Here is a 26257-nt window from a genome sequence, read left to right on the forward strand (position 1 = left end):
TAGGGTTCGCAATATACGGCCCAATGTCTTACCTCAAAGTATTGGCACATTACTCTTTGTGGTGCTGTTGTACTGCAGGATTACCTAGCTCTGTCATTTTACACAATTATATGACTGAACGGAAAGCATGCTTTACCTGATTAGCTGCACCATCACCATACAAACTCACGCATATCTCGTTCTTCTCAAAGTATTTGCAAGCCAGTGCGATCCCTGCTCCAAGAGGAACCTAATTTAGAGGAACAACTATAATTCAGGTGTAATTGCAAAAGCATTTCCATCTAGCATAATTATATTACCTATTAGATGCCATGTCTTAGCTTTACTCCATAGTCACTCATTAATCTGCACAGTATTTTATATCAAAATCATTCTCCGAGCCAGTGTGGTCCTAGAAGCCCATCCTTACCTGTGCACCAACAATGCCATTGCCACCATAGAAGTTGTTAGCATACATGTGCATAGAACCACCTCTGCCTTTAGCACAACCACTACGTCTACCTGTTGAGAGCAAACACACTTTCATGAGTAACAGTGGCAACCAGGAGTGATATTATATTCATGATATTCTTTTCCTTAAAGAAAATCTGCAGCAAGAGTCGAGGGAGTGGGGAATAATATCATTTATATAATGGCCCATAATTTCCGATGGGAGGCATCCGCACGCAGGAAGCCTCCTGTCGGAAAATAATCTACGCACTTACCCGAGGTCTGGACACTTCCGTTCCTGGGCCTCTCCACAGTCGAAATGCGCAGGGCCCAGGTACCCCAGGGGCACAGGCAGTTCGCAAGCGTCCCTGGGATCACGTGGGCCAGGCCAGCCAATAGGAGAAGGGGATCTCCCTTCATACTTTTGACAGATAGACCTGGGGGATCACCGCAAAAACACACTAAAACATTAAATACATTTTTAAAAAACCATCACGCTTTTAAAATGAGTTAAAATTACATTAAATTTAATATTTTAAACAAAAAGTTAATTTTTTGAAAAAAATTAAAGTTTTTTTTTAACAGGGCTAAAAGTAAACTTACTTTTAAAAAAAAAAGTATTTTAAAATTATAAATGAGTGAAAAAAAATTTTAAAAACTTTTTTCAACTCTTATGCTGGTACCAGGCGCAAGACTTCTAAGGGTTTTCAGCGGGCGGAGGTTCTGCAGAAAGTGGAACTCTCCACCTGCAGAGGCCCTTCTCCAGGGCAGGTGTCCGATGACTTGACAGATTGCAAATGCCGGCTTTCAGCACACGCGCCTCGCCTCGCATGCCTGAATCCGGCATTTCCGATGTCCCTATGGGTGTGTACACAGCGTGTACCCACCCGTAAGCATCGGAAAATATGGGCCAATGTAAACACACAATAACATGAAGATACTATTTGACATTTGTAATATGTGACAATATTCATACAATCCATAATCAACATGCAATGTCAGGCTCTGTTGTCTAAGCTCAGACCCTGTACACCTCCATTAGACCCCAGGATGTGACAAGTGGTGTTCGCCAGGAATTTGTACTGGGTCTCAGCTTTTCCAATGACTTGGAGGAAGGAAGAGAGTTGTATATCCAAGTTCGCAGATGATACTAAGTTAGGAGGCACAGCAAGTTGTGTGGATGGGAGGAGAAAGTTACAAAGGGGCATAAACAGACGAGGAGAGACAGACTAAATTTACCCAGTAATGCATACTAGAAGATTGTGAAGAAGAACTGTTGTATTATATACTTTATTCTCAATGGTACTTTATATTTGAGAGAAAAAAAGTACTTTCTGCAGGAAAATTCCTACTACCAGTTTCACATGGGCTAGCCGATACTAACTGGTGCAACTTCAACCTAAACCACGTTTCCACCTGACCAGAAATTAGTCTGACAACTTACTGACATGTGGATGATTCTGGCCTTTGTTTCCTCACCGTACCACCTCATTAGACAGTAATATAGTAACACTTGCTTTATAGCACACTTTTCGCAGTTCAAAGCACTTTACACAATTAATTACTTTTCTGAAGCTCAGGGGCGGTTGTGTAGGCAAACAAGGTGCGGCAGAACTAAAATTAATTTGAATTTAATAAACCTGAATTTATCAAAGAATCAATGTGAATTCTACTTGCTGTTTCAATATGATGTAGAAGTAGACAAATTTAAAACACTGGCGCTTTTCTTTATAATGCTTTTTTTTTTGGCTAAACACAACTTTGCTTACCAGTGAGCTCAGCCAGGATTTCTTTGACAGAGACCCCACGTGTGTGGGTGTAGCCATGAGATCGATAAGCTGTTATAAGGTGGTCTGATGGTTTGATTGAAACTTCAATTCCAACACAACAAGCTTCCTGTAGTAAGAAATGCAATAGCCTTACAGTTAGGAGTTCATTTAAAATGGGTCGTAATCCATCATAGCACTTTCACAATAGATCACGAGAACTTCTGCCCGTGCTCCTGCAGGCCACCCAGACTGGCTCTCAACTGCGAACACTCGAGTACTGCTGCAAGTAGGCCGAACAGCAATTCTGCAAAGCGTTACTGAGAAAGTACAGAGCACAATGGAACAGCCATAGCAGCACAGACATCACATCTGGCCCAGCATAATTTAACATTACGGTTAACTGTGACCAACTTCAACTGTTACCTTTACAGTACAGTGTTCTCAAAGCAAACAAGTCCAGACCAACAGTACCAATACAGATACAACAAAAACTACTGGTTTAAGCAGAACTAAAAGGCACCATTCAAAAAGCTACATAGATAGAATAAAAGAAAATGTAAGCAAGAGCAAAAAGTAACATGGAAACAAATAAAACAGAGTCAGAAAATACATAAAATAGAAGGAAAAAAAGTACAAACATCAAGGAGAACATAGCAAATGAATAATAAGGATATCCAGAATACAACTATCAACCTGATCATCTTACATTGGCCCAGAAATTCGGGTCGGGGACTTCCCGCGGGTGTAAGCTCCCGACCTGCACTTACCTTGCGCGCCGGCAGTTGAGCTGTAGGGCCCCGTGGAATTCCGCTCCGGGGCCTGGCCCAGCTGCCGGCGCGCTGTGCTTGCGTGTCCCAGGGGCGCAGTTAGTGCGATGCGTCCCCTGGGATCACGTGAGCCATGGGCAGCCAATCGGAGGAGGGAAAAGCCCATTCATAAGATTGACAGGAAGTGCTGTCAAAACTTATAAATACTACGGACCCCAAAATAGCAGTAAACCTTCAAATAATTTTTTTTTTCTTTTTTTTTTAAAATCACACTTTTTAAATAAACTATAAATTACATTAAATAACTATTTTAAACAATAATTTAAATTTTTGAAAAAAATAATTTTATATTCTAACAGGGCTAAAAATAAACTTACCTTGCTTTAAAGTATTTAAAAATAATAAACTTGTGGAAAAAATGTTTTAATTTTAATTAATTGACCACTTACCTTGTAAAAAGCAGTTTTACATTTCTAAATACTGCAGGCTTACGATCCAGGGAAAACCTGTAAAAAAAAAACTAAGTTCAAAGCGCACGCGCAGTCTCTCCTGCGCACGCGTTCGACCTCTGAACCCCTTCGTTGGTTCCATTTGGTTGGTTGATTGTGAAGGGTTTGGATCGGGTGGATGCGGGGAGGATGTTCCCGATGATGGGTGAAACTAGAACTAGGGGGCATAGTCTTAGAATAAGGGGCTGCTCTTTCAAAACTGAGATGAGGAGGAACTACTTCACTCAGAGGGTGGTAGGTCCATGGAATATGCTGCCCCAAAAAGCTGTAGAAGCTACATCATTACATAAATTTAAAACAGAAATAGACAGTTTCCTAGAAGTAAAGGGAATTAAGGGTTACGGGGAGCGGGCAGGAATTTCGACATGAGTCTAGGTTCGGATCGGTCATGGCCCTGTGGGTAGCGGAGCGGGCCATGGGGCCGTGTAGCCTGATCCTGCTCCTATTTCGTGTGTCTAATTCTGTTAGATTCAGGAGATGGTTCTGTGATAGTAGATTGGCGGTTAGGATCAGATCAGCCATGATCTTATTGAATGGCGGAGCAGGCTCGAGGGGCCGATTGGCCTACTCCTGCTCCTATTTCTTATGTTCTTATGTTCTTATGACTAAACACCTTGTTTTATAGATTGGTTAATAGAAGCGTTTCATCTGAAGGAGCCATTCCCATCCATTTTCTTATACATACTTGACCATCATACAAGTGGCAGAACCCACGGATGATCTTCTGTTTGTACAGCTGATCTGCCTTGAGCTCCATACGGCGAATCAATTGCATTGTCCGGTAGTATTTAAGGCCATCCTCTCTGGTCAGGACGGTCGTGGTTGAAGGACCTTCTTCAAGACGATGCAAGTCACATTTCTATATTTAAAAACAATTCTTTACGACAAATGTCCTAAAACAGCAATGATTACAGCAGAAAATTTTAAAGACTTTCCTTAAAAATGCTAATTATGAGTGCATAACTAATAAATGTTCTATACTGAGGTTGCACTAAATCATTCTGGAGAGTGTGGATTAAGAGTATCAGAGCACACGGAGATCGGACTAATGTGAATTCTGTACTGGATGGAATCAGTCATTTCAATGCTGACAGTCACTGGAGTTTAGATAAATAAAGGTTTGTCACCGACCAAAGCTTTGCAGAATTATTGGTGAGGGCTTGTTTACTTAGTGACCCAATAATTGTTGGATTTATTAAAAAAATTAGAACAATTTTATTTATATTGATGTATCTTTTCACCTGTTTTTTCTTCATGAAACACATGGAGTGGAGTGGAGGTATGTGGATGCCGGATGTGATTTTTTTTGGGAATATGCCAAAATGATCAAGGATGGCAGCAAACCGCTTCCAGCTCCCTAGATGGATTTTGTTTTCCCTTTTCCAATTTGCTGCCTTATTCCTGCTCTCCCCAAGGTAGTGTCTCAAGGTGTGGTAAAGTCCCGCAATTATTGGGGTCCCCTTGTACTTCACCCATTCTCCACATATGAGCCTGGACGGAGTAAGTCAGCAGACTATTCCGACATGGAGGCTCGGGCACAGTAAAAATCACGTCCTGCGAAATAGTCTTCAGTCTGGGCTTAACCAATTCTATTCTAAATCAACATTCATACCACACATTAGGCAAATAACACAATTTGAATCAGTTGCAAATACTAACTTTAAATAAAATCCTATCGAATGAGATGTCACTGTGAGCATTTTTTTTAAAATAAAAACAGTGCTGTCTGTTCTTAATAACATCATCTCCACAAAATTGAAAAACTACAGCACAAAATGGCCAATTTGAGCTCCAGTTAATGAATACTTCCTGCAAGTTCTTTCTGGGGCACAGCCCCCGATGAGGTAATGCTCAAACAAAATGTGTTGAGGTGGTGCTGGTTGAGGGAAGTGACAGCTGTAGTAAGAGCAGAGAAATGAATATGTTACAAGGTTAAACTGAACAAACACCAGAGGGAACAGTAGCATAGTGGTTATCTTACTGGATTGGTAATCCAGAGGCCTGGAATAATAATCCGGGATTTAAATTCAGTCATGGACAGATGCATCTGCGACAGGTAGATTGGGGAGGACGAGGTCAAGTAGGTTTTTCCACTCATGTTGGTACTGTACTCTCACCACCTGTCGCAGGTCCAGACTGGCAGCTATGTCCTTCAGGACTCGGCCAGCTCAGTCAGTAGTGGTGCTACCAAGACACCCTTGGTGATGGACATTGAAGTCCACCACTCAGAGTACATTCTGTGTCCTTGCTACCCTTCTTCCAACTGATGTTCAACATGGAGGAGTACGGATTCGTCAGCTGAGGGAGGGCGGTAGGTGGTAATCAGCAAGTTTCCTTGCCCATGAGACTTCGTGTGTTGTCGCTTCCCCAGATTGGCACCTCAATTTTAGGTACGCTTTGTGCTGCTCCTGGTATGTTCTTCTACACTCCTCATTGAGCCAGGGTTGGTTGCCTGGCTTGATGTTAATGGTAGGATGAGGGATATGCCAGGCCATGAGGTTACAGATTGTGGTGGAATACAATTCTGCTGCTGCTGATGGCCCACAGCGCCTCATGGATGCCCAGTGTTGAGCTGCTAGGTCTGTTCTGAATCTATCCCATTTAGCAGGTTCAATAAGGAGTGTAGAAGAGCATGCCAGGAGCAGCAATAGGCGTATCTAAAACTCAGCATGTGAGTACAAAAGACAAGGCTGAAGCATTTGCAACCATCTTCAGGCAGAGTGAATGATCCATATTGGCCTCCTCCTGAGGTCCCCACCATCACAGAAGCCAGTCTTCAGCTAATTCAATTCACTCCACGTGATATCAAGAAACGGCTGAGCACACTGGATAAAGCAAAGACTATGGGCCCCAACAATATTCCGACTGTCGTGCTGAAGACTTGTGCTCCAGAACTAGCCGCCCCTCTAGCCAAGCTGTTCCAGTACAGCTTCAACACTGGCATCTACCCGACAATGTGGAAAACTGCCCAGGAATGTCCTGTCCACAAAAAACACAGGACAAATCCAATCCGGCCAATTACTCTCAATCATCAGCAAAGTGATGGAAGGTGTTGTCGACAGTGCTATCAAGTTGCACTTACTCACCAATAACCTGCTCACCGATGCTCAGTTTGGGTTCCGCTAGGAACACCTCATTACAGCCTTGGTCCAGACATGGACAAAAGAGCTGAATTCCAGAGGTGAGGCGAGAGTGACTGCCCTTGACATCAAGGCAGCATTTGACAGAGTGCAGCATCAAGGAGCCCTAGTAAAATTGAAGTCAATGGGAATCAGGGGAAAGACTCTCCACTGCTGGAGTCATACCTAGCACAAAGGAAGATGGCTGTTGGAGGCCAATTATCTCAGCCCCAGGACATCGCTGCAGGAGTTCCTCAGGGCAGTGTCTTAGCTGCTACATCAATGACCTTCCCTCCACCATAAGGTCAGAAATGGGGATGTTCACTGATGATTGCACAGTGTTCAGTTCCATTCGCAACTCCTCAGATAATGAAGCAGTCCATGCCCGCTTTGCCCTGAACGACGTTCAGGCTTGGGCTGATAAGTGGCAAGTAACATTCGCGCCACACAAGTGCCAGGCAATGACCATCTCCAACAAGAGAGTTTAACTATTGCCACATGACATTCAACAGCATTATCATCACTGAATCCCCCCATCATCAACAACATCCTGGGGGTCACCATTGACCAGAAACCTAACTGGACCAGCCACAAATACAGTGGCAACAAGAACAGGTCAGAGGCTGGGTATTCTGCAGCAAGTGTCTCACCTCCTGACTCCCCAAAGCCTTTCCACCATCTACAAGGCACAAGTCAGGAGTGTGATGGAATACTCTCCACTTGCCTGGATGAGTGCAGCTTCAACAACACTCAAGAAGCTCGACCCCATCCAGGACAAAGCAGCCTGCTTGATTGGCACCACATCCACCACCTTAAACATTCACTCCCTCCAACACTGGCACACCATGGCTGCAGTGTGTACCATCTACAAGATGCACTGCAGCAACTCACCAAGGCTTCTTCGACAGCACCTCCCAAACCCGTGACCTCTACCACCTAGGACATGGGCAGCAGGCACATGGGAACACCATCACCTCGGAGTTCCCCTCCAAGTCACACACCATCCTGACTTGGAAATATATCGCCATTCCTTCATAGTCACTGGGTCAAAATCCTGGAACTCCCTCCCTAACAGCACTGTGGGAGTACCTTCACCACGCTGACTGCAGCAGTTCAAGGCGGCGGCTCACCACCACCTTCTAAAGGGCAATTAGGGATGGGCAATAAATGCAGGCCTTGCCAGCGACGCCCACATCCCAGGAATGAATTTTTTTTTTAAGTGCATATAGCAGACGTTTTGTAGGGAATAATATTTACTTTACAGAAAAATACTGAAGACGTTTCTTAAAATCCATGAGTATATATAGAATACTCCATTTAAAAATCACCGGGGGGGGGGGGGGTTCAAACAAGGTAGCAATTTACTCCCAATAGTTCTACCTCGGAGTCACTGGCATGCTATTACACGTTCATTTTACATTACATAGCGTATGCCTGGCTTTTAAATTCATTCAGGTTTCTTTTTTCTAATTTTTCCATCTATTCAAATATAAGGAAGCTCAAGGCTTTACTTAACGCAGAATTAATATTTTATAAATTAATCATGATGGCTTAGGGGAGGAAATACATAAATGCTTATTACCTTAATATCAAACGATGCTTCAGATGCAAAGTCTGCATAATTGCGAGATCCCACTACAACTTTGGCAGGCTGAAAGAAATGAAATTCAGAATTCTAAATGCCCAGCAATAGATAACAGAAAGAAATCAAATCCATATTGGCGAGCACAGGCTAGTGTTTGTTAGAAAGAATGAACAAGCATCTATCGAAGGGTAACTTCAGCAATGTTGCACTCCCAGCAGGAACACTGGTGAATGGAATTGCAGATTAGAGTGTTATAGCATTATCTTGGACTCTCATTCCCGTTGGGAGCTTTGGATCACTGAATTTACCCAAAAGTGCTTTATCAGAATCATCCCAAAGTGCTACATATACGATGAATTACTTTGAAGTGCAGTCACTGTTATTAGGTGGGTGAACAGGACACACGTCTTGTACACAGGAAGGGCCTAAAAATAGCAATGAGATGAATGATCAGTTAACCTGCTTCTGTGGTGTTGAATGAAGGAAGAATGTTGGCCAGGACATCAGGAGAATTCCCTGATGAAAGGTCATCGATCTGAAACGTCAACTCTGTTTCTCTCTCCACAGATGCTGCCTGCCCTGCTGAGTATTTCCAGCATTTTCTGTTTTCATATTATATAGAAGAATTCACTGCTCTGCTTCAAAAAGTACCATCTGACCTATCAGAATAAATAGATGAACCTTGGTTTTAATGTGAGAGTGCAGCAGTTCCTCTGTACTGCACTCAAGTGTCAGCCCAGATTATTTGCTCAAGTCCCTGGAGTGAGATTAGGGCCCACAATTACATTTTCATGAACGTTCCAAAATTTTTTAAAAAACGATGTTTAGTCCGAACAAACCCTTAAACTGCAGTCCTCAAATCTAGAAATGTCATCTCTGCTTCGGAAGGGACTTTGACTTTGCACCAGTGAACAGATTTCCAGTGGGAGCTGGTGAGGAGCTGAGTGCAGTCAACAATAGGGTTAGAGATGGGGTGTAGCACAGCTGGGGGTGGGGGGGGGGGGGGAGAAAGGGGCAGGAAGAGAAAGTAAAAAAGAAACTTTTATAATAGGACACTGCAGTCTTTAATTGTGTGTTCGGACACAACACTCCCCCACCCACTGTAGACAAAAGAGAGGTCAGCGATCTGCTCCCAAGTCTCTATCAATGCCAACCTGAGGGGGCAGACGGGGCCCTCATCTGAAAGACAGCACCTCTGACAGTGCAGCACTCCCTCGGTACCGCACTGGAGTGATCAGCCGAGATTTTGTGCTCAAGTCTCTGGAGTGGGGCTTGAACCCACAACCTCCTGACTCCGAGGCCAGAGTGCTGCCACTGAGCCACGGCTGACTACACTGAAGCTCCTATTCCTGCTTCTGGGTTTTTAAATCTAGGGAGGCTGGTTATACATACGAGGTCACGGATAATAGTAGAACAAATTAACATCAGGTACTCAAAATTACAGGAAGAGAATCTGGATGGTCTATCATAAAACTTGCAAATTACAACTGGAACAAAAGTCAGATGAATTGCAGCAGTATAATCCTGTGTGAGAGACCGAGACTACAGCACTTATTACTGGCAATGACTATATATGACCCAACACCAAGAGGCCACAATACATATATACTTAATTCTTTAATCATCACAATATTGTACAATATAGTACAGTATATGCATAAAACATCCGTGTCTTGTTATGATGGAACCTAAAGTGGAAGCATGTTCTACCAAATGGTCACAGAACCCAATATGCGATGATGCTGTTACCACACCAAATATTTATTTATTTATTTTATTTTTTAACGAGGTAGCGCAGGACCAGACATTTTGCCTCGATCTGTTTTGAAGTGGAATTGAGAGTTCCACTCCGGTGGGCATGGTTGGTTATTATAGGCAGCTCACACTTTTATCAATGGCGCAGGACATCATGGTGCCAGACCACTTGGTGCTGCTCGCACAGCCAGTACTTAATGAAGGGCTGTCAATGGCGGGAAACAGTGAACAATTACTAACGGACTTCCCTTAAAATTAAGGCCGTACAATGATTTTTTTTTTAAACTTCAAAATCTGGTTTAAGTTTAGAATATTCACCAATGGACAAATCATACCCCCCATTAAGTTGCTTGCAGGCTGAAGAAGAGGCCCGAAAGGGCATATGACAGAGTGGGAGGCACAGAGAGTGAACAGGAGGAGGCTCGGTCCAAGGCACTGCTGGTTGGGAACTTGCTGACATGTCCAAAGAGGTAAATTATAACTTACTGATTTTGTTTTCTAAGTTTGCCGGACTGCAACTGGAGAGCAGCGACGGCGACGGACAGGGAGCTGGATTTTCTTTTCCCAACCTTTCTGATTGGTTCATTCGAAACAGTGACCTGACCAGAATCAATCAGAATGGGGAAGGGAAATTTTATTTTCTATTTCATTGGTTCAGCTAATCAGAGAACTGGAAAAAGAATCTAGACTGAACCAATCAGAAAGTTCACACAAGGCTTCAAACACAAAAGAAATTGACTGTACCGATATATCATCTCATTTTTTCATAAACCACGTGACTGAGGCGTGATCAACTTTAATGTACAACACATTGATCCTTTTTGAGAAGTTACATTTAGTTTTCTGTAGTAACTAAAACCCACCAGTGCCTGCAGTGCTCACAAGTCATGCAACTAGCCCAGGCCAATGATTTACTTTAAACCAAGTGTCTTAGCAGGAACCCTCTGTAAATTCCAATTTATTCATCTGAATACATTCTTTTCCAGGATATAACATTTTTGTGCAGACTGAAACACTCCTTTATGAAAATCTAACAGTTCTCCGTGGCATGTAGGCTGATTCTCCAAAATGGCGAGCTTTCAAACTCAACGAGGCCATGGAGAGGCCGCGGAGAAGCAAGGGGAAGAGAAGGTCCATTCCCCAGAGACACTGAAAAAAGGAGGTTCCACGTGTACTGCTGTTGGCCACCTTTCACTATTTAGTTCAGGAGGTAGTCAAAGTGTCCAGGTCACTTTGGGTCTTGATACAGGTTTAGCATCTGTGGAAAAACTGAAAGTGCTCCACAAAGACACTAAATTTGTAGGGTGAATGCACCACAACTGATCGCAACTCGAATCACATTGCACTAACACAGTATTATGCACTACTTTTTAAATGTAAGGGGGACCTGGTCACTCAGTATTAACCGTTCTGATTTTTTTGTTTAACTAAAAGAACATCTTTAAAAATATTGATCACTTTAGGGGTACAGAACACATGACAGGTACTCATCAATGTGCACCATAGTCAAGTTTGCAAACTCTGCCTGCAATTCCAGCCTCTCAAGGACCCTATACATAGAACTATGGTACTTGTGGGGTAAAAAGACGACAAAATATCAACAAAGCCCGATCTTATTTGGGTTTCAACGAGAATGGGGAGAATTTACAGTCAAACCCCCTTCTATGCCAGTTCAATTTTCCACACACAATGTTGGATACAGATAAAACTGCACAAGCAGAAGTCCTACCAACACAAGGGTATTCTGCTCCTTCGGTCTCCGCCAACACATCATCCCTCAGCTCATCCAGCCCACTCTCCACCTTTGCCTCAGTTCCTGGGCTGGTTGAGTGCAGATTCCCCCCAACAGAAAAAGGAGGGAAAACTAATGGGGGAGACAGCCTCAGCAGTGCGAATGAAAGGCTCTGCTAACTGTACACAGTGGGGCTGTAGTGAGCCTTCGGGTTCAAACTGGTGATGGTTGCACTTCCCATGTTCCTTTATTCTCCCCCCTCACTGCAAAGCAAGCAGCAGTGCGGAATCCTGGCAAATGATGTAGCAAGCCAGGCAACCAAGGGGATGGAGAAGCATAAAAGGCATGTAGTTAAGGATGGGAACTGGGGGGATGTGCCATTTACTTGTATACATGCAAGATTTCCATATAATCAATAAGGTGCTGCATCTGACGTGATTGGTTTTGGAAACTGGAATCTACAAATCAGGAATTGGATACAAAATGAGATTGACTATCTTTCAACAACTCGAATGAAGCTTCCAACAATGTAACAACTTTTAATATATTGAAAGAGATCCCAGGATCCACTGAATAATAGCAGGTGTGTTACATTAAGAACAGTGATCACGTCACCTGCTGTTAACATATTTAAGGTTCATTATCAAATCAGATGAATGTTACAGCCAGACACAATCTCAAACATTTATTTAATAAGCGACAACACTACAGAAATCAATTGAATTCTGGTGTGGTGATTTTATACAATTGAGTGTCAGGTGTGTGCTAAAAAGGAAGATTTTACGCCCAGTAGTTAATCAACTCGGAGAAGGGATACTGCTTTGGAACAATCTTCAGAAATGTTTCTGTGTGACTTACCTTTCTTGTGTCAATTGACTTTTTATCTACAGAGTACTATTCGGGACAGTATCGAATGAGTGCCACGCGAATAGACTAGAATTTTGCGCTAATATAAAGTAATAGCTTTTTAGATTCAAACCATTTTTGAAACAAAATCCACATACATGCACATATATATGTAGACAGTCCCTTTTGCTTTCCCTTTGGCTCTGACTGGAGGCACAGGCCGCGATTTTGCTGACTTGGGCGGGCGATATTGGTGGCGGGTCTCAACTCCGCTGCTGGCTCCATCCCGGCCTCTGAAATGAATTTCCCTTGATGGAGCTTGTTAAGCCCGCCCAGCGAGTTTCCCGGCCAATTAAAGGAAGCGGATCTGGTGACGTCATTTGATGACCCGTCGTCAGCCGGTTTCCTTAAAGGGACCACAGCCAACTTTATATTGACGTTTGTGTTGCCAGTGTCCTACAGCATTGAGGTGCTGCAAACACTGTTCAGAGGGGCATGGCTGCCATGATTCCCTCCATATGCTTATGGAGTGAGTCACAGCACGCAAGGAGGTCCTCTTCCCTTCCGATGGGCGGAAGAGACCTCCCCAAGAGACCAACACAGCCTGGTTGCACATTACACAGGAGAGCACAAGAAGGGTTGTGGTCAGGAGGACCTGGGTGCAGTGGTGCAAACCTTTCAATGATCTCAGTAGATCACGAAACGTTAGTACAAAACCACATCTTGCTGTGCCTCTCATCACATCCCCATCATGGTGGGAAACATGGAGATGGCAAAAACACTGAACAATTATTTTGTATCAGTCTTTACAGTAGAGGACACTAAGAATATCCCAACACGGGACAAACAGGGGGCTCTAGGGGGGGAGGAACTAAATACGATTAAAATCACTAAGGAAGTGGTACTTGGTAAAATAATGGGACTCAAGGCGGATAAATCCCCTGGACCTGATGGCTTGCATCCTAGGGTCTTGAGGGAAGTAGCGGTAGGGATTGTGGATGCATTGGTAATAATTTTCCAAAACTCACTGGACTCAGCAAAGGTCCCGGCAGATTGGAAAACTGCTAATGTAACACCCTTATTTAAAAAGGGTAGTAGGCAGAAGGCTGGAAACTATAGACCTGTTAGCCTAACATCTGTGGTTGGTAAAATGTTGGAGTCCATTATTAAGGAGACAGTAACGGGACATTTGGATAAACATAATTTAATAGGACAAACTCAGCATGGCTTCATGAAGGGGAAGTCATGTTTGACAAATTTGCTGGAGTTTTTTGAGGAAGTAACATACAGGGTGGATAAAGGGGAACCAGTGGACGTAGTGTATTTAGACTTCCAAAAGGCATTTGACAAGGTGCCACACAAAAGATTATTGCTCAAGATAAAAAATCACAGGATTGGGGGTAATATTCTGGCGTGGGTGGAGGATTGGCTCTCTAACAGAAAGCAGAGAGTTGGGATAAATGGTTCGCTCTCAGATTGGCAACCAGTAACTAGTGGTGTTCCGCAGGGGTCAGTGCTGGGTCCCCAACTCTTTACAATCTATATTAACGATTTGGAGGAGGGGACCGAGTGTAACATATCAAAGTTTGCAGATGATACAAAGATGGGACGGAAAGTAGTGAGTGAGGAGGACATAAAAAACCTGCAAAGGGACATAGACAGGCTAAGTAAGTGGGCAGAGATTTGGCAGATGGAATACAATACTGGAAAGTGTGAGGTTATGCACTTTGGCAGGAAAAATCATAGGGCAAGTTATTATCTTAATGGCAAGAAACTGGAAAGTACTGCAGTACAAAGGGATCTGGGGGTCCTGGTGCACGAAACTCAAAAAGTTAGTATGCAGGTGCAGCAAGTGATCAAGAAGGCCAATGGAATGTTGGCTTTTATTGCTAGGGGGATGGAATATAAAAACAGGGAGGTATTGCTGCAGTTGTACAAGGTATTGGTGAGACCGCACCTGGAATACTGCATACAGTTTTGGTGTCCATACTTAAGAAAAGACATACTTGCTCTCGAGTCAGTACAAAGAAGGTTCACTCGGTTAATCCCGGGGATGAGGGGGTGGTCATATGAGGAGAGGTTGAGTAGATTGGGACTCTACTCATTGGAGTTCAGAAGAATGAGAGGCGATCTTATTGAAACATATAAAATTGTGAAGGGGCTTGATCGGGTGGATGCGGTGAGGATGTTCCCAATGATGGGTGAAACTAGAACTAGGGGGCATAATCTTAAAATAAGGGGCTGCTCTTTCAAAACTGAGATGAGGAGAAACTTCTTCACTCAGAGGGTGGTAGGTTTGTGGAATTTGCTGCCCCAGAAAGCTGTGGAAGCTACATCATTAAATAAATTTAAAACAGAAATAGATAGTTTCCTAGAAGTAAAGGGAATTAAGGGTTACGGGGAGCGGGCAGGAAATTGGACGAGTCTAGGTTCGGAATGGTCATGGCCCTGTGGGTAGTGGAGTGGGCCCAGGGGCCGTGTAGCCTGGTTCTGCTCCTACTGTGTTCTAATTCTGTGTTAGATTTCAGGAGATGGTTTTATTCCTGTTCCTGGCTGGGGTGGAGATCGCCTTTACAGAAGGTAAGTACTGTAGAAAATATAGGGACAGAGAGATCTCCTGGAAGAATTTCGATTGCCTAGATGGGTCGGAGAGGAATTTCCCAGATTTTTTTCTCCCAAATTGGCCATTGGGTCTTTATCTGGTTTTTCGCCTCTCCCGGGAGATCACATGGGTTCGGGTGGATGCACAGTGATAGAAGATTTGAGGTTAGGATCAGATCAGCCATGATCTTATTGAATGGTGGAGCAGGCTTGAGGGGCCGATTGGCCTACTCCTGCTCCTATTTCTTATGTTCTTATGTACTCTACCTTCTCTATCCTACTCCTGCACATCCTTACTCACACCAACTTACCTTGCAACCTCCACCCATCTCTCTCTCTAGCTACATTATCACATCCCCATCTCACTAGCCACCCCTCACACTCACCCTCGTCCAATCATACCAACTAACAACACACAAGGGTAGGCACTTGGGTGTTTTATGCAATGTCCATGTAAAGTTTCTGTTAATGTGGTGTCAAACACTGAAACCTTTATTTTCAACACTTTGCATTCTTGAACAGATTTGTGTGCACCTTTGGAAGTGGCTTAGTGAGTTGCAGTGAACGTTGAGACATAATGGTATCCCCCGCAATGGTGAGGAGTGTGTAAGGAATGGCTTGGGCATTGTAGGGATGCTTTATGCTGTTGGTGTGGGGTGGTGCCAACCTGGCGAATCATGTGGCAGCCAGGGTGTACAGTGTCAAGTAAAGTAAATATGGCCATGGTGAGGCCATCCCTGGCCTCCCGGGCAGCAATGTGGTCGGGTGCTGATGCCCTGTGCAGCATCAGGTGATTGCGGAGAAGGTTGGTGCTGATCGTGGTGGGATTCTGAGGACCAAGGTGAAAGAGTATAAAGGGCACCCATGCTGATGGAATAGATGGCAGGTGAAGTAGAGATGACAGAAGCGATCTGTCAATGGTGAAAGAGGTAATGAGGTCAGACCGGATGTAGACTTGTGTAAAGACTTGCAGCATGGTGAATCTGTTGTGTAAATGCAGTGAGGAAGAGTTTGTGGCTGAGGGAAGATATCTCTTAAGCTGGGAGCCTTTACTGTACATTTGAAGCTGTCAACTCATCAGCTGATTCAATGGCCACTGACCTCCCACCTCAGCTTCACAGATGTGGTCTAGCAACAGCGTGAAACCCGTGGGCGAGCTGTCAAATTCAAAATGTCAGTTTAAAATTATTGTTAAGTGGCTGTAAACAAGCCACTAATCATTTAAATTGGCACCCCCACCGCTGCACGTCGGGTCTGCTCAGTGCTCACAGACCCGACATTGGGGAAAGGCGCGTGGCAGCGGGTTCACAGCGGGGTCCCCACTCGCTGGAGGAAAAAAAACACTTTCCCACGCGACCCGCCACCAATATCGCCAGCTGGCCACCCGGAAAATCTCGGCCACAGTCAAAACGACAGGTTGCTGGCTTGAAGGATTCAAATCCCAAATCCACTGCATTAATAAGGAGCCATGTCGAAGTATTATTGTACCAATAATGTTTTTATGTTGTTTAAATGGGCACAATCAAACTTTTATGATAATAATAAATTATAGTTGTAGGCCTTTATTACCACCGATCCAGCCTTGAAAGTCATACAGGCCTTAGGTAATCCAAGGTCACCCTCAACCACAGTACTATATATGAAAGGCATGCCTGACATTCTACAAGTACAATTTACCATAGCCTCAGTCCTGTATACAAAACAGGCCTATCAAAAACGGATCCTGTTGCATCATTGACTTTGTTCCTAAATATTCATGCTCAAGGTGAAGGAGGTCAGTGCTGCGGAAGGAACCATCTTAGCAATTTCCCACTTTTTGCACTGTGTCGGCATCATACCTTTCAAGTTCAGGTACAGCATACATCAGTAGCAGATTAAAGCTCCCGTGTGTGTGAGAACACCCTCCTCTAACTGCTCAGTGCAACGCGTCCATATTCTTGATGAGCTATTGTTGCATCCCAAAAAAGATGGCCAATTAGTGGGTAAGTTCTTCTGAGCAAAAAGTGGCAGAATGCCCGTTTTCCTCTGGAACTAATGAAATTGTGGGAACACTTTACTTTGATGTACGTGATTTTTAAGAATGAGACTTTAACAACAGATTGTTAACCAGAGAAAAACAGCTATTTTTCATTCATGGATCACTCTCTACCCTGACAGTTAGCAAGAAGACAGAACACATTTATCTCCCTCAGTCTAAGCTAGAACTGACCCCATCACTAAGGTGATGGGGTCCGGCCACTCCACAATCCTGTCCCTTACATTTAAAGAAACAAAAACTATTAAACCCCCCCTGATTTTTTTTTAAATAAATGAATTCCTTCTGATGAATAATGAGCAGGAGTACTACTGTGATTTGCAAATTTTTAATTCATTGCATTGAATTTCCTTTACATGTACGTTAAGAATTAACCAGCAGAGCCCTGTTCTAGAAATACAGCCCATTCTATTGTTCAGGGGGGATCTGGACTGAATTACAGGGGTAGAATCGAACCAAGGAATTCAGACAACACCATACACCATAATACCACAGCACCAGCACTTTATAACCATCAGGTGAAGTCAGGTTTGATCCACCCTTCAAACTCCCTGCCTCCCCCCCCCCCCACCTCACCCCCAGATGTGGGGAAGGGGGAGCAGTTTGTGTCACAGCTGGCTGCCAACATACTCAATGCCTTGCAAGCATTTATACATGGGCATTAACCAGCTATACTGCATGGTAGCTTATCATTCTTTAAAAGTGCTCACTACATATTAAAGTTCTACAATATAATGCACAATTTGCTACTACAAGATATGAAGAAAACTAGTTGAAGAAAACTAGTTCCAGGTCCTTTTCTACAGTGTTTAATTCCATCACGATGATAGAACACCGAGATACAAGAAGAAAGCAAAGTGAAGGATAATCCGAATACTGAAGGGGGGTCACTTATCTACAATTATAATTATGGGTAAAAAGCAATCTAAAGTTATAGCTCAAAGCCAGTATGGTGCTGAAATGTACCAGGAAATATCTGAATAATAGAAGTGTGAAACAAATGATGAGAAAATGCCCTCAATGTAACAGGGCAGATTGCAGAGGACTGGGAGCTCCAACACAATGCATTTCCACAAGAATCTGTATAAAAGGGACAGTTAACGGCATTTACTTGACCCACCACTTCTGATCTTGCCCAAATTTAGCTTGGATTGTCTTTTATATTCTACAGTTCTTTTTTTCAATTAAATTTCATTTGTCAGGGTGCAGTAAAGCAGGTGAGGCTTGGCTAAACTGAACACAAGAATTTGTAGGAACAGGAAACAACCATTAGGCCCAATAAGCTTTTGATACAACCTGCATTTACCTGCCTTCTCACCATATCCCTCAATCCCTTCTCTCTCCAGAAACACTTCGAACTGCCTCTTATGCTCAATTATAACATCCCTTTCAGTGGCCTTTCCTCGTCATTTGTTCCACAATTGTATTGTTCTTTGGATGACAAAATCCTGCCCGACTTTCCTTCTTGCTACCTTTTAACTTGCGTTCCTCTATAGTAGAGGTCTTTTCCTCTGTAAACGATCCATACAAGCTTGAAACTTGCTGCTACAAGGGAAGGTGGAGGAGGCATGAATCTGTGGCCAGGTTTTTTGTGCATTTTCAGCTGACTCAAATTCCATTAAACATGTAATGCCTACAATCGTGATCGAGCATCAATTTTTCTCTATGCTGATTTGGCTCCCAGTTTTAAACAAACAGGCTATGAAACCAATTTTTGTTTTGCATCAGAACTTGTGTTCACTGATTTGGATTTAAACATAGGGAGCACTATCACCGATGCCACATAAATCAAGGGAGACGGTGGCGGCAAACAGTCAGAATCAGCAGGCGTATCCATCATCTCCAAGTTCCCCTCCAAGTCACACACCATCCTGACTTGGTTCTTCCTTCATTGTCGCTGGGTCAAAATCCTGGAACTCCCTCCCTAACAGCACTGTGGGAGTACCTTCACCACATGGACTGCAGCGGTTCAAGAAGGCAGCTCACCACCACCTTCTCAAGGGCAACTAGGGATGGGCAATAAATGCTGGCCTTGCCAGCGACGCCCACATCCCATGAGTGAATAAAAAAAAACTGTAAAAGACTTCAGGAAGATAGAGACAGGTTAATCAGATGGGCAGATAGGTGCTGGATGCAACTTAATGTGGAGAAGTGCGAGGCAATACATTGTGGAAGGAACAATAAGAATTGGGAGTGTAGCCTCAATGGAAAGACGCTGAAGGATGTGAATTTTAGTTCACTGATCAACTGACCAAATGCCAACCTTGTAGACAAGGTTTTACACAGACGCAATAACAGAACTGGGCAGAGTAGTGACTGTAAGGCCTCTCACAAAACGGAATATATATCTGTAGAAATTTCCACCTACATATACACAGAAAATGACTCACGCAGAAAATACTAGCAACAACAGGGCAAAGCAATTATCCTCAGTTATAATTACCACAGGATAGGGTTGTGATGACCTAGCGTGTTTTGAAGAGTTATAATAGATTTGATTAATCAAATCAACAGAATGTATTAAAGGGGCAGTACCTACATAAAAAGCAATTGGCAAATCTTTTTCTTGCTTGGCTTACAAACAATGCTATGATTGTTTTGAATCTGCTTTGAACACTTCACTTGCAACATCGTGACAAAATTACAAGTATTAACAGCACAGAAACAGGGAATTCGGCCAAATAGGTCCATGTTGGTGTTTATGCTCCACACGAGCCTCCTCCCACCCTTCTTCATCTCACCCCATCAACATCTCCTTCTATTCCTTTCTCCCTCATGTGTTTATCTTGCTCCCCCTTAAATGCATCTATGCTATTCGGCTCAACTACTGTTTTTGGTAGCGAGTTGCACATACTAACAACTCTCTGGGTAAAGAAGTTTCTCCTGAATTCACTATTGGATTTATTAGTGACTATCTTATATTTATGGCCCCTAGTTCTGGTCTCCCCCACAAGTGGAAACATCTTCCCTACGTCTATCCTATCAAACCCATTCATAATCTTAAAAGACCTCCATCAGGTCACCCCTCAGTCTTCTGTTCCATCTTTCCCGATAGGTATAACCTCTCAGTTCTGGTATCATCCTAATAAATAATTTTTGCACCGTCTCCAGTGCTTCTATGTCCTTTTTACAACATGGAGATCAGAACTGTTCATAGTACTCCAACTGTGGTCTAACCATGGTTCTATACAAGTAACATAACATAACTTCTCTGCTTCTCAACTCAATCTTTCTAGAAATGAACCCCAGTGCTTTTTTTTTTTTTAAATGGCCTTATTAACCTGCATCACTACTTTCAGTGATTTGTGTATCTATACCCCCAGATCCCTGTTCCTCTACCCCATTTAGACACTATTTTCGAAGGAGTAGAAGGCCTCCTTATTCTACCTACCAAAATGTACTACCTCACACGAACTTTCCCTTTAAGCTGCGCGTGCACGGCCGCGCAGTAATCTGCAAGGTACCTCACAAGCCGCTCACAAGCTTTTGAACTACCGCGCATGCGCAGAAATTTAAAGAGACCGCACATTGAAATAAACAGACCGCGCACAAAGACAATTTAGAGCGAACACTGCCTCACAGTTATCTATATTGAAGTTCAACGCCCATTCTGCAAGTTTATTAATGTCTTCCTGTATTTTGTCGCAGTTCTCCTCTGTATTAACTAAATTCCCCCACAAATTTTCAAATTGTACTTCAGATTCCCGAATCCAAATCATTTATGTAAATGGTGAACAGTGGCCCTAGCACTGATCCTTGTGGAACACCACTTCGCACCATTTGCCAATCTGAGTAACTACAGGAAACTTTGTGCTATCCGGAGGTGAGCTATCCGGCAATCTGGAGCCACTGGCAAAAATCAGCAGCCGTTTTTTATTCTTTTTGTTTGTTTTTTTTGCTTTGTTTGAACAGTCAAGCTGTGCAAGGTCTGTAGCTATAGCAACAGCTTCAGCTACAGAGCTTGCAGGCCATACCCGAGTGTTTAGAAGCTGTTGCTAAGCAACAGTGTTTGTTGTCAAATACGGAGATAAGAATCTCCGTATCTCTCAACATTAACTCTGGAGAGTACGGCAGTTTTGAGGCAACGGCAGCAGCTCGGTCCCGTGGGTGCTGGATAGCACAGTTTCCTGTACCTTTAACCCTTGTTCTCTGTTTTCTCGCAGCTTGCTATCCATTCTGCTACTTGTCCCCCGACTCCATATGTTCTGCCCTTAGTCAATTATGCAGTACCTTAGCGAAGGTTTTTTGGAAATCCAAATATATTACATCTACTACATTACCCGGTTACTTCTTCAAAGAATTCAATGAGGTTGGTCAAGCATTGTAATCGATGCGGAATACTCTATGTTTTCAGTTTGTAGATATTTTTCTTTGAGCAAGGATTCCATTATCTTTCCTACCACCAACGTAAAGCTAAAATGGCGCTCATGGGATTGGGGGTAATATACTAGCATGGACTGGTTAACAGGCAGAAAACAGAGTGTAGGAATAAACAGGTCATTTTCGGGTTGGCAGGCTGTAACTAGTGGGGTACCGCAAGGGTCAGTGCTTGGGCCTCAGCTATTCACAATCTACATCAATTCTTTGGATGAGGGGACCAAATGTAATATATCCAAGTTTGCTGATGATACAAAGCTGGGTGGGAATGTAAGTTGTGAGGAGGATGCAAGGAGGCTTCAAGGGGATATAGACAAGCTAATTGAGTGGGCAAGAACATGGCAAATGGAATATAATGTGGAGAAATGTGAAGTTATCCACTTTGGTAGGAAAAATGAAAAGCAGAGTATTTTTTAAATGGAGAGAGACTGGGAAATGTTGGCGTTCAGAGGGACCTGGGTGTCCTTGTACACGAATCACTGAAAGTTAACATGCAGGTACAGCAAGCAATTAGGAAATCAAATGGTATGTTGGCCTTTATTACAAGAGGATTTGAGTATAAGAGTAAAGACGTCTTACTGTAATTATATAGGGCCCTGGTGAGACCACACCTGGAGTATTCTGTACAGTTTTGGTCTCCTTACCGAAGGAAGGATATACTTGCCATAGGAGGAGTGCAACGAAGGTTCACCAGACTGGTTCCTGGGATGGGGGGATTGTCCTATGAGGAGAGATTGAGTAGACGAGGCCTATATTCACTAGAGTTTAGAAAAGAGAGGTGATCTCATTGAAACATACAAAATTCTTACAGGGCTTGACAGGGTAGATGCAGGGAGGATGTTTCCCCTGGCTGGGGAGTCTCGAACCAGGGGTCAGTCTTAGAATAAGGGGTCGGTCATTTAGGATTGAGATGAGGAGAAATTTCTTCACTCAAGTGGGTGGTGAATCTTTGGAATTCTCTACCCCAGAGGGCTGTGGAAACTCAGTCATTGAGTATATTGAAGACAGAGATCGATAGATTTTTGACTATTAAGGGAATCAAGGGATATGGGGATAGTGCAGGAAAGTGGAGATGAGGTAGAAGATCAGCCATGATCTTATTGAATGACGGAGCAGGCTCGAGGGGCCAAATGGCAGACTCCTGCTCCTATTTCTTATGTTCTTAACCTACTTTTCTTTCAGGTTTGACAAACATTTATCATAAAAAGAGTGCGGGCTTGGAAACAAATACTGTATGATGGACTTCTTCAAATTAAAAAAAAAAAATTGCTCCCTATTCTCTAAATTCCCCCAGGACAACATGTCTCAAGTGATACCTTCAGCCACGATGATAGGAGTAAGTACTCCAGGCTGCCCTTTGTGTCTACTGTCACCACCAAACTGATTGGCAGAAAGTTAACTATTCAGGATCAGCCAGGTACGAACAAATTCCTTGTCCACCAGAGAGAACATCATAACATGGTGTGTATGTCAAGGCAAGTGAGTGTTGGGTAACCTTGAGACTCACAACTAACTACAAGTGTTTAATGACGTGATCTTCGAGGCCACCCCAGCTCTAAACGGTGGCAGCAGGGGTGCGAAGAGAGGTCTCAGGGCCTTGGGGCAGATGACAGATTGCAAATCCACTGAAATATGTTTAAACTGACTTCATTTTTTTCAGAATGTCATGCATCAAACTATGTAACCTTTAGAAACCAAGGTTAAATGATTGAGCAAGAGACAGCAAGGTCCCAACAGGGCTAAGGAGACGGTGTTAGCAGCATCACCCATACCAGTCGGTGAATAAAATGGCATAATAGCCTCTGAATCACTAGCGGTGAATAAGGCAGACCTTTACTGAAGAGGCATTTCCACAATATTTTCTGTCTCAGGTACAGTAGTTAGTTAAAGCACCATTACCTATAGCTGCTCTGATCAGAAAACTATTATGAGAGAGGCAGGAGCAGCGGGAAGCTGATCAGCAACCCATATATAACCCAGAGCTGGGTTTACAATGACTGGAAATACAGAGAGCATGTCTGTCAGCATCTTAAACAGAGCAAAGAAAGAAAGGAATTAATTACATTTAGCGAGCACCCTTCATGACCTCAGGACGTCCTAAAGCGCTTTATAAATGTAAAGAATAGCCGGTGTATTTACACCACTCTCTGCTCTTATTTTACAATTCCATTACTTTTAAACCTCTCCTGGATTGTTTGCCTAAACGACCTGGTTTTGCTGCTGTGACCACCTTTCGCTCGCCGTTCCTCACAACTCTGCCGCTCTTCACTTTGAAGATCAAAACTGAGAATATCTTGAAACCAGGAGGAGGAGGAGCAGCCCCGGGCCCGGGTGACCTTGAAGCCCGGGCGGTGAGAAGCAGCCCACCGAGGACCCAGCGTGAAACCCACCGCACTCGGGCCCGGGACTTGACAGTCTCCCCGGAGCGGTGTCCGCGGCCTGCACAGGCCGGGTCCCAGCTCGGAGCTCGGCCTCCCTCCCCGGCCTCCCTCGCCCCGGCCTCTTTGCCTCTCTCCCTCCGCGGCCCCGCTACTCACGCTGTTGCTGCCCCTGATCAGTTTGCCCAGGAGCCGCAGCATCTTGGTCATCACCGAGTCCCACAGCGAGCGAGCGGCCGGCCGACTGATAGCTTCCCCGGAGTGAAGCGGCGCGGAGAGAGTGGCGGCGGCTGGCCAACCGTCAGCTTGCCCGGAGTGAGGAACCACCAAACGCTCCAAAGGGAGAGTGACCGACTGACAGCTACACCTGAGTGAGAAAGCACATCTCAGACCTCACACTGATGGGGGGTGGGGGAGAGATTTCCACCATCTCCTTTTGCCTTGAATGTCTCTTAACTTCTCCTGCCTTCTATCCTATCACAGACCTTCCCTTTTGTTCTTTCATCCCCTCCTCCATTTCCCAGCCCCTACACTTGCTTAAAAATCTGTTCCATTTCCTGCTTTTTTCCAGTTCTGACGAAAGGTCATCGACCTGAAATGTTAACTCTGTTTCTCTCTTCACAGATGCTGCCTGACCTGCTGACTATCTCCAGCATTTTCTGTTTTTTTTTCCAGATTTCCAGCATCTGCAGTATTTTGTTTTTGTATTTCCTGCAGTTGTTATTTCCAGCGGAATTGTCAGTGAGTTTTAAAAGAACAGGTTTAGAAATGTCAGAGGAAATGTTCCCCACTTTGTAGTTTTGGTTTGATGTTTTTAACACATAGAGAACCAGAGGAAACCCTCCCCAATTTTCACTAGAGGAACTTTTTAACTACAATTTCTTTCAGGGATATCTTGCCATTCACACAGTTGAGCAGATCTGCAAGTATCACTCATTTTGGTTTAAAACTGTAACCTGTTTTGATGAGAACCATTGTGTAAATTATAGAGGAGTTTCCCCTGCTGTCTGCCACAGGGAAAGTCATTGCAAGAATCCTCCTCAATCGCCTTCTCTCAGTGGCCGAAGAGCTCCTCTCAGAGTCGCAATGTGGATTCCGCCCACTAAGGGGCACAATGGACATGATCTTCACCGCGCATCAATTACAAGAGAAATGCAGGAACAGCACCAACCGCTGTACCTGGCCTTCTTTGACCTCACAAAGGCCTTCGACACTGTCAACCGTGAGGGATTATGGAGTGTCCTCCTCAAATTCAGCTGCCCTCAAAAGTTTGTCGCCATCCTCCGCCTGCTTCACAATGACATGCAAGCCGTAATCCTGACCAACGGTTCCACCACAGACCCAATTCACGTACGGACTGGGGTCAAGCAAGGCTGTGTCATCATTCTAATGCTCTTCTCGATCTTCCTTGTTGCAATGCTCCATCTCACCCTCAGTAAGCTCCCCGCTGGAGTGCAGCTAATTTACAGAACAATTCAATTTCTGTCGCCTCCCGTCCAGATCCAAGGTCGTCCCATCCACTGTTGCGAATTACAGTATGCAGATGACGCTTGCGTCTGCGCTCACTCGGAGGTCGAACTCCAAACCATCGTCAACACCGTCACCGAAGCGTACGAGAGCATGGGCCTTACACTAAACATCCGTAAGACACAAGTCCTCTACCAACCTGCCCCTGCCACACAGTACTGCCCCCCAATTATCAAAATCCACGACAAGGCCTTGGACAACGTGGACCACTTTCCATACCTCAGGAGCCTACTGTTAACAAGGGCAGACGTCGATGACGAAGTCCAACACTGCTTTCAGTGTGCCAGTGCAGCCTTCGGTCGCCTGAGTAAGAGAGTGTTTGAAGACCAGGACCTCAAACCAGGCACTAAGCTCATGGTCTACAGAGCGGCAGTGATACCTGCCCTGCTGTATGCCTCAGAGACATGGACCATGTACAGCAGGCACCTCAAAGCACTGGTGAGGTACCACCAACGTTGCCTCCACAAGATCCTGCAAATCCATTGGCAGGATAGGCGCAACAACATCAGTGTTCTCACTCAGGCCAACATCCCCAGCATCGAAGCTTTGACCACGCTCGATCAGCTCCGATGGACGGGCCACATCGTCCGCATGCCCGATACGAGACCCCCAAAACAAGCGCTCTACTCGGAGCTCCGACACGGCAAGAGAGCCCTAGGTGGGCAGAGGAAACGCTTCAAGGACACCCTCAAAGCCTCCTTGAAAAAGTGCAACATCCCCACTGACACCTGGGAATCCCTGGCCCAAGACCGCACAAAGTGGAGGAGAAGCATCCGGGAAGGCGCCGAACAGCTCAAGTCTCTTCACCGGGAGCAAGCGGAAGCCAAG

General features: G+C 44.3%; 1 protein-coding gene across 1 annotated transcript in view; it reads right to left on the bottom strand.

The window, feature by feature from the left end:
* Positions 1–24205, bottom strand: part of LOC147107357 (pyruvate dehydrogenase E1 component subunit alpha, mitochondrial-like) — a 36675-nt gene extending 12470 nt beyond the window's left edge. The window contains exons 1-6 of the mRNA XM_086006305.1: positions 24062–24205; positions 8176–8244; positions 4160–4333; positions 2199–2325; positions 410–501; positions 137–229 (exon numbers count right to left, since the gene is read on the bottom strand). Of these exons, the coding sequence (XP_085862431.1) occupies positions 137–229; positions 410–501; positions 2199–2325; positions 4160–4333; positions 8176–8244; positions 24062–24112 (606 nt within the window). The 5' untranslated portion in view covers positions 24113–24205. The remainder of the gene's footprint in view (positions 1–136; positions 230–409; positions 502–2198; positions 2326–4159; positions 4334–8175; positions 8245–24061) is intronic.
* Between the last annotated feature and the right edge of the window lie 2052 nt (positions 24206–26257).

Source organism: Somniosus microcephalus, chromosome 14, assembly GCF_052327205.1.
Source record: "Somniosus microcephalus isolate GS21.2 chromosome 14, FLI_Smic_1.0, whole genome shotgun sequence".
Taxonomy (NCBI): domain Eukaryota; kingdom Metazoa; phylum Chordata; class Chondrichthyes; order Squaliformes; family Somniosidae; genus Somniosus; species Somniosus microcephalus.